The following is a 9,467-nucleotide window of genomic DNA, read 5'->3' on the forward strand; positions in this document are numbered from 1 at the left end:
GGGATGTGTGTGTGTGTGTGTGTGTGTGTGTGTGTGTGTGTGTGTGTGTGTGTGTGTGTGTGTGTGTGTGTGTGTGTGTGTGTGTGTGTGTGTGTGTGTGTGTGTGTGTGTGTGTGTGTGTGTGTGAATAGGACTGGCCACCCCTCTGAGCCTGGTTCCTCTCTAGGTTTCTTCCTATTTTCCTGCCTTTCTAGGGAGTTTTTCTCAGCCACCGTGCTTCTACATCTGCATTGCTTGCTGTTTGGGGTTTTGGGGTTGCTGTATAAGCACTTTGTGACATCTGCTGATGTAAAAAAATGCTATAAATGCAGAACTACATTTGATTGAATGAATGAATGAGTGAGTGACGAGTGAATGAGTTTGTGTGTGTATGTGTGTGTGTGTGTGTGTATGTGTGTGTGTGTGTGTGTGTGTGTGTGTGTGTGTGTGTGTGTGTGTGTGTGTGTGTGTGTGTGTGTGTGTGTGTGTGTGTGTGTGTGTGTGTGTGTGTGTGTGTGTGTGTGTGTGTGTGTGTGTGTGCGTGCGTCTGCCCGCATGTGTGTTATGCGCACATGTTAACAGTACAACAGTGTAACTTACGCCTACCCATTCAGATATTTGAGAGGAAATATATTGCCATGCCTCCTTTCCCCATTACATATTATTTGCCCTCTTATGTAATTTCCCTTTATACTATTCACAGTAAATGAAAGATGTTCTCAGGAAATAGACTTGTGAAAAAGTGTGGCTGTGAGTAAACACTGAAGATTATATTAAGGTGGACAGACAGACACTTCTCTCTTAACAACTGCTCCTTAACATGCAATGTCTTCAGAGGGAATTATTATCGTGTTTAATCTATAAGATGTGTCTTAGGAAATATTTGTAAAAAAAAAAAAAAAGGGAAAAATTTGTAATAGGAATTTTACAGGAATGTAATATCCATGAGTCAAAGACCTTGCGTCCTAGGGGAGTTTCGGTAAGCTGTGCCAAGGCATCTAGGGGCCTGCACCAGCACACCGCAAACATCACCATAACACACCTCTCTTGAGATGATAAATACCTGCCCAGAATGGTCCTAAGTTTACTAAGACCGTACGGTCTACATCTAATTCCTAGGAGGAATCGCTGTCAATTATGTGAAGATGCCCACACTATTATTTTCAAAGATTCGGATCAATGAATTGAAGGATATACCGCAAAAAAGAACACAGAGAAGAAGGTAAGTTAAATTATCTATCTAGGAAAGGGACCTTTATAGGCAGTTCATGATACATTTGTGCTATCATAATAGATTGGATGATAATACATACTACTTCCACAGGATCGATATCCTTCTAAGCAGAAAAAGACAAAAAAAAGACATCCAGTGTATTCTGGCACAAAAGATAAATGATGAGTCCTTTTCTACAAAAATCAAGTAAGTATGGCAACAGTGGAGACTATTTCATAACAACAACATGTCAAATAGTTTACGTAGTAATATTGACCCATATAATTCCCCCATTTTTTTCAATCTTTTTAAGTCCAGAGGACAATAGAGGAATCCAGCCAACTCTTGAGACCTTGTTGAAGGACGAAAGTAATGACAACTGTTTTAACTATGTTGGCCCAGAGTACATTCATTATCATCAATAGTACAGTCTGATTAAACCACCTTCTGACTTTAGCATTAATAATCCCCCAGGGTGCCTTGCAGCCTTCCGAGCCTTCCTGCGGTCCGAATTCAGTGAGGAGAATATTGAATTTTGGCTAGCATGCAGAGACTACAGAAATACCATCTCACCGGCTGACCTGTTCTGGAAAGCAGCAGAGATCTACCAGGAGTTCCTCCATCCCCAGGCCCAGAGAGAGGTCAGTTAGTCAGGCTATGCATCAGCATTCACCTTGGCAGTATCTGGATACAATTATCCAAAATACTAACATAATATAAGCCAAAGTAGCAGATATAGCTATAATTCTTAGGGTGTGATTATGTAATTCCATGTACTTTGCTGATGTGGGAAATGGACTATTTCAAAGCCTATCACTAGAACAATTTGACAAGCACTGAAACTTTCTGACGTAATAAAATCCCTCCTTCAAAAATACAGATAACAACCTGTTGGGGCAAGATATGATTTCAACAAGCTCACGTAGTGAATAAATGGATTGGCAAGCTTAGGGTGGAAAGGTGACCATATCGCTCAGCTCAGGCTTTTCATAACATTAGCTTCACAAATGTGCGTAGAACTTTCCCTTGGCACTCATTGTAATGGTTTGTGTTTTCCCCCTACAGATCAACGTTGACTACCACATCCACGAGAAGATCAAAAGGTCCATGAAAGCCCCTGCTCTGTGCTGCTTTGACGAGGCAGTGAGACATGTGTACAAACTAATGGAGAACGACTCGTATTCCAGGTTCCTCAGGTCAGATGCCTACCTGGGGCTCAGACGCAAAGCCAGGACCTTCTGGTAGAGGTTAGGGGTCAAGAGTTTGTGAATCAAGATTCACCAAGTCCAAACAAGGAGGATTCCAAACGAGTCATGGAAACATGAGACTTCAGATCCTGAGGATAGAACTGAAAGATCCCCACAGGAAGTGACACATAATGACCACAGGAAATGACTTATGAGTTGGAGAAGAAGAAGAAATGAGTATAGAGTATGGAGAAGCATTGAGTGTTAGAGATGAGTGCTGTGTGTTGATGAGTAGTGTCAATGATTCAGAGTGCTAAACAGTACATTTATTCAAACATCTAGACTGACTGATGCATCAAAAGTGGCGTTGGCGTAAAAAAAATGTGTGTATAGGGAATCGTTTTAGGTAAGAACAGAAGGTACAGAATGTCTAAATGGAAGGACTTACATTACAAATGGTTACAGAAATGAGTTACGTATGGTTACAGAAATGAGTTACGTATGGTTACAGAAATGAGTTACGTATGGTTACAGAAATGAGTTACGTATGGTTACAGAAATGAGTTACGTATGGTTACAGAAATGAGTTACGTATGGTTACAGAAATGAGTTACGTATGGTTACAGAAATGAGTTACGTATGGTTACAGAAATGAGTTACGTATGGTTACAGAAATGAGTTACGTATGGTTACAGAAATGAGTTACGTATGGTTACAGAAATGAGTTACGTATGGTTACAGAAATGAGTTACGTATGGTTACAGAAATGAGTTACGTTGGTTACAGAAATGAGTTACGTATGGTTACAGAAATGAGTTACGTTGGTTACAGAAATGAGTTACGTTGGTTACAGAAATGAGTTACGTATGGTTACAGAAATTAGTTACGTATGGTTACAGAAATTAGTTACGTATGGTTACAGAAATGCAGCACTAAAAAAGTATTTTAAGTATTCCATTCAAGTGTTATTTGTTTTGGCAAAGACAAAAATCTGTTTTTTCATTTCATGCTTATTTGACACCCATGATATGGATCTGTCAGCAATATGAAACATGAATAACTGTTATTCATTTAACTCTTAATACTAATATAGCATGGATGGACCCTGTCAGTTTAAATATACAGTACACTTCCATAAGTCAGGATGTTGATGTTGTCAGAGTGAAGGGTTATCTTTAATTTGTCCTGTGACACTGAGTAATCGCGTGTGGTCGGTGGGCAGGGAAAATCTGAGAAAATGATTTTCCACAGCCTCCTGACTATAAGTCTGTTGTGATCACATGTCAGCTGTCTCAGCTAATTGCCCAGAGCCAGCCCAGCGACTGTATTGAAGCTGGAAAAAATGTGCCCTGTCACCGTTGACCCCACTCTATAGATGGCTCTATTTCTCAAAGTTGTCTCTTAAAAAGGTCATCTGGATGGCTCTAAGAATAAGTGTGAGTTTGACCCAGAACTCCCACCAGTGGATTGGAGTCAGTGGATGCTCTGATGCATGGCAAATTGGCCTGAATGTGTCCCCTTGTTAGGGAAGTAATCTCATCACCAAGGAACAACTGTTCTGTGATGACTTTTAGCATCAGCATGGCGCACTATGGACAAATGTCTGGAGGCTAGCACAGCATGATCTTCAATTGAGCATTGCACAATAATTATGAGAAGAACTCAATGTTATTACTACATACAGGGTTATAAATAGACCACAGGAAGAGTAGCTGCTGCTTCAGCAACAGCTAATGGGGATCCTAATAAAATACTAAATACTTAAAGCAGTCTTCAAAGGGAATGTTTTATGTGAGTTGATATTTTCAAAGAGGACTATTGGGTAGAGGGAAGACCAGACAATAGCAACTTCTATTGCAATTTTTTGCTCGGTAAGTCAATAGTATGGTATAATATATTCAATTAAACAACATTTTGTTTAATAAATCAAAAAAGGGGAGGGGGGAGTTGGCATGAAGGGATATTCTTGCTCGATGACAGGGATCTCACCCCTCTTGCCTCACGACAACATCACGCCACTTTGTCCTTCACAGTCTGACGCTGTTTTCCTTTGTCCCAAACGGTTGCCATGACAGCCGAGGGGAAGTGAATAATGTGCAATGTATTTCTGATACTGTCTGAGTTACTCAATACCGTCACGCAGGAACTTCTAGAATGGATACTGTTCATGTTGGTGTAAAGCAGAAGTAGAAAGGAGATTCAGCAACTCTTGGAGGACAATGTTATTCAAAAACATTTTTTAAAGCATATTTATGGTGTCAACCACACAGGTGATTGTGGTGTGTTCGTTTAAACCTCTGGTCAGTTGTTACTGTATGATGTAAAGGTAGTTGTGTGGTGGTGTGGAATTGAGGGCACAAGGCAGATTAACTGTAAGTGGACATGTTTTGGTGTCACTTGGTTGTGCTTGACTGCTTGTGGCCATCTTTGGGTAAGTTGAGGAGAACCACATCAGTTACTGTGTGGAAAGACAAGGGACAGGTCATTGGACATTGCTGCCTATAGTCACATTGGCCATGAGGTGTCTATATGACTCTGGCTAATGTATGCAAAGGCTATAAACCCACAATCTACAAACTAAACAACTGACTGTCTATATTGGATTTAATCCTCATATCATTTAGTAAAGACACACCTTGCCGCTGGACACAGTATAAGAAATTAAACATCCCAATGACATTTCAACAGGGTACCGAAACACACACCAAGCGAAGGTCATGATTTGCCTATCACTGTCACTGTCTATGTCATTTGCATCTTAGCAGCCCAGACTAAAAAATATGGTGGACATAAAGAGCACACTTTGAACGAGGAGCAGTTAGGCTGCCTGGAAAACCGGACAAAGAGAGAGAGAGAGAGAGAGAGAGAGAGAGAGAGAGAGAGAGAGAGAGAGAGAGAGAGAGAGAGAGAGAGAGAGAGAGAGAGAGAGAGAGAGAGAGAGAGAGAGAGAGAGAGAGAGGGTATCCATAGAGAGAGACGAGAGAGGGAGAGAGAGCATGACACAGAGAGAGGTTGAAAGAGAGTGTCGCAAAAAGACAGAGAGCGCATGTCACAGAGAGAGAGATAGAGAGAGAGCGTAGGGGCTTCCTCTCTTGCTACGGTTCACTGGTCTGAGTCTGTGTTTCACCTTCCAGCCCTGCATATAAAGGCCTGAGGTGGAGGGAGACCCCACTATACAGAGAGTGATTCACCCCAGCATGAGCAGCAGCAGGGGACAGAGAGTGTGGGGTTAAAACATGCCCAGCCTAATCATCACAGAGACACTGATACAAACACAGCACTTCAATATGGAGCAGGACGACAGGAGGAGGAACAAGAACTTGTGAGTGTAGCTTATAGCTTTTTTATACTCTCAACAGCTGGCGATTACGGAAAATGTATTGTGGAGCTTATGTATATTTTGTCAATATTAGGCTATATATTCAATGTACTCTCGTAATACTATGGATGTGTCATATACTTTCTAAATACTCAAATGCTTGTACAAATAATTTAGCGTCATACCACATACTTTAGGCCACACATTGTATATAAACACTGCATATGTTTTACTAAACCTGTGAATACCTTCAACCAAGATACTACATACTGAGATGTCCTTATACAGCAATGGAATAAGTTGTTTTATGAGACGATCATGACCGTTCTTTTTTTCTCTCCATAGGGGAAAGAACTTTATGTGCCGACTGCAATGCATGTTCTCACATTCACCTACCTCTGAGAGGTAAGGATTCTTACCCTTTCTTACTCTGTTACTCTGTGTTGATCCTAATGGTTATTATTATTATATTATTTTAAATGTATATATATATATATATATATATATATATATAAAACATATATTACATGTATTGTATTGTTCAAAATCAAATACCATATATGTTGCAGTGTCCATCTGTGGTAGTGTGTGTGAATTCAAATTAAACTTCAGAAAGCAGGCATGCACATAGGCACACACACACGCACCCATGTGCGGCTATAATTGTTTCCTAATTATGTTGGTTCTGTGTGCCCTTTTGCCCTCACATCAAATATCAGTTTTATTTTTACCCAGATTTGATTCTAGTTGAGTAATCACCACACATTTTCTTCCTAGCAGGCTAAGTTTAGAAGATACCCAACAATGGTCTCAGTCACTGGAGAGACTCCTCGAGTCTAAATGTGAGTTTCACTTTATCAGACGATCAAAATAGTTCGAGACAAATAGCTAAATTAGATCAAATATCTAACTGAAAACAGCCAGATAGAAATGTTGAACAAAAACAGCACGTGTTTCCAGGCTTGGGGCTGTATCATTGTTTCATGTCTTGGTATGTTTTTATTCTTCCCCACAGATGGACTGGCCACCTTCAGAACCTTTCTGAAGTCTGAATTCAGCGATGAGAACATTGAGTTCTGGCTGACGTGTGAGGAGTACAAGAAAATCAAGTCTTCATTCAGAATGTCATCGAAGGCCAAAAAAATCTATGAGCATTTCATAAAGGCTGAGGCTCCTAAAGAGGTACGACTGTTATAGTACAGTATATATTACAGTACATGGCTACATGCTAGAGATTCAAATACCTGCAGTGACATTTCTACAGAAAGCGACCCTGCATTTGAACTCTTTGTAACCTCATTGATGTTTCAATGTATTTCATCAACATCATCTGGTTAATAAACCCCCCTCAAATGTTTATTTCCAAACATGCTATATGAAATCCATCTGTACTTCGTAAATCTAAATGAATCTTGCTCTTGTTCCAGATAAACATTGACTACCACACGAGGGAGCAGATCAAGAGGGCCGTGAAGAATCCTACACTCCAGTGCTTTGACGATGCCCAGAAGATTGTCTATGGGCTGATGGAGAGAGACTCGTACCCTCGCTTCCTGCGCTCAGACATTTACCGATCCCTCCTGGATTCCCTCGCCGCTGACGCCGTCAAGGGCTAATAGGAGCAGATTAGACGACAGGAGAATGTGACAACAGAAACTGGAATGTTTGGGATTCTACAGGATGGAAGGCTGACCAAGCATAGAGAGACTGACAGGCCTGTGTCCCTACGAACCGTGGTCGCCACAACACAAGACCACACCCTAAAACACTGCAAGTGGGATTCGCCCAGAGAAAAAGAAAGACAGAAAGACAGAAGGAAAGGCAGAGAGGATATGAGGAATGCTACAGCGCTGCGATTGCACTGGATGCTGCTGTCTTATCTGTAACTCTGGGAGTGACAACATATCACACGTGATTAGATCGTCTTTGACAGTGAATGAATCACCGAGTGAATGACGATCGAACTGAAACACATCAGCAACCGTGCAGTCCCCACTCAACCGGAGGTGCTTCCTGTCCTAAAAAGATGGAGAAGAGAGTGTATGTGTGTTTGTGTGTGTGTTTGTGTGTGTGTGTGCGCAACAGGATGCCTATGATACTGCGATAAGATAGGAGATGCAAGGTGGACTTTCACTAGCAATACTAAAGTATGTGGTCTGGAGTGAAACAAAGGAGAGAGCACGCACACAATGGATACCGGCCCAAAATACTATACTGTCCTTAATAATATTCACATTTTGTCTCTAAATTCAAACCAGTTTTTCGAAAGGCGGTTGAATCTTTAGATTTGCAAGGCAGTTAAAGACTTCTTACACTGTCTATCATTGAATAATTACCTATTTTGAAGTAGAGGTTAAGTTGTCTGAGTGCAATTGTAGACAGAAGAGTAGCCTATGTCCCACTTTGAATCTGGAACTTTGAACTCCTACTTCTCTGATGCAGAATATTTTTTGATTGCTTACAAAGAAAGCACAATACAATGTTGATAAATTAAGATTAGAATGTTGTACTATTTATTACACAGTCACTGTTGGGATGCTGACTTTTGCAATGCTTGTAAAAATGTTCACGATTAGATTATTAAATTACATTAAATTAAATTATTAAATTATTTGCAGACAAAATATTTCTTGTCAATCACTCTCTTCTGGCTTATTCTCAATTAACAACTAAATTAAAAAACAACATTTCACTTTGCAGTTGCTCCTGTATGTGTAATCCCTTAGATCTCAATATCTACTAGGCTAGCATATGGAATTGATTTAAGACAGTCATAAAGTTTATAATTTAGCCATTTGATTTTGAGTTTTGGACCCCTGTATGCATACTATATATACAGTACCAGTCAAAGTTTGGACACACCTACTCATTCCAGGGTTTTTGTTATTTTTTTAACTATTTTCTACATTGTAGAATAATAGTGAAGACATCAAAACTATGAAATAACATATATGGAATCATGATAGTGCTGTTAAGAAGATAGAGCAACATTGTATTATGGACATACAGTAGCAGTCAAAAGTTTGAAACCACCTACTCATTCAAGGATTTTTCTTTAAGTTTACTATTTTCTCTTTTTTTTATGTCTCTCAGATATAGGAAACCTCGAAACCTTGTCCTTATGATTGATTTTTTGACTGTCTTGTTTTGCCATGTACAAATGTGTTATTCCATGCATTTCTATAGGCAAAAAAACCTCAATCCCAACATTTTTGGGACCCATGTTTGGTCACTTTATTCGTGGCACATTTTACCCTCTATGAACTTTGTGCACATTTTACATCCCGGTACTGGTTTACCTTGAGATGATTCCCCTGAATCATGTGTGTGTCGTAGACCAGAACACCTGGTCTACGAGGTGGATGTCTCCTTTTTTGACATTGGTGACATATTCGTTTGTAGCTCCAAAGGTTCGGTCTGGACAGTCGGTTTTGTGATCTCTTCAAAATGAAGTGGTCCTCAACAGAGAGTTCAGACGACTGCAGTACAGCTTGTTGATGCCAAACAACCGACACTGTAGTATTCGTGAGTCTCATCTTTTGATGGTGGTGACTTATTAGTTTGTGTCTCACACAGTTTGGGTTTTACAGACGATTTCGTGACACTTGTCCTGTCCGGATCTTCTCATGTGAAAAAGGCCGCTTCAGAAGCCCATTTTATGGAATAGGCACAAAGAGGGGATTGAGCTGCAGCCATTACAAGAAACGGTAAGTCTCTAACTTGAACACATGGGGAGCTATTCAATATTCAAAATGACGTCACCGTGTGA

General features: G+C 40.2%; 2 protein-coding genes across 4 annotated transcripts; both read left to right on the plus strand.

The window, feature by feature from the left end:
• Positions 1-974: 974 nt before the first annotated feature.
• Positions 975-3,490, plus strand: si:ch211-117l17.6 (regulator of G-protein signaling 21). Its single transcript, XM_024419359.2, has 5 exons — positions 975-1,201; positions 1,304-1,399; positions 1,506-1,561; positions 1,667-1,833; positions 2,258-3,490. The coding sequence occupies exons 1-5, from the start codon at positions 1,125-1,127 to the stop codon at positions 2,435-2,437; spliced, it is 576 nt and encodes a 191-aa protein (XP_024275127.2). The 5' UTR covers positions 975-1,124; the 3' UTR covers positions 2,438-3,490.
• A 1,887-nt stretch (positions 3,491-5,377) lies between these two features.
• On the plus strand, positions 5,378-8,390 carry LOC112249565 (regulator of G-protein signaling 1). 3 transcript variants are annotated; one of them, XM_024419374.2, is made up of 5 exons: positions 5,378-5,701; positions 6,044-6,103; positions 6,479-6,540; positions 6,714-6,880; positions 7,126-8,390. In XM_024419374.2, exons 1-5 carry the CDS (start codon positions 5,616-5,618, stop codon positions 7,312-7,314), a joined length of 564 nt encoding a protein of 187 aa, XP_024275142.1. In that variant the 5' UTR covers positions 5,378-5,615; the 3' UTR covers positions 7,315-8,390. The 3 variants fall into 3 exon arrangements, with proteins under 3 accessions (XP_024275142.1, XP_024275135.1, XP_042176520.1); XM_024419367.2 differs by having other exon boundaries at positions 5,380-5,701; positions 6,476-6,540; XM_042320586.1 differs by lacking the exon at positions 6,479-6,540 and having other exon boundaries at positions 5,622-5,701.
• The last annotated feature ends 1,077 nt before the right edge of the window (positions 8,391-9,467 follow it).

Source organism: Oncorhynchus tshawytscha, linkage group LG01 (assembly GCF_018296145.1).
Source record: "Oncorhynchus tshawytscha isolate Ot180627B linkage group LG01, Otsh_v2.0, whole genome shotgun sequence".
In the NCBI taxonomy this organism is placed as follows: domain Eukaryota; kingdom Metazoa; phylum Chordata; class Actinopteri; order Salmoniformes; family Salmonidae; genus Oncorhynchus; species Oncorhynchus tshawytscha.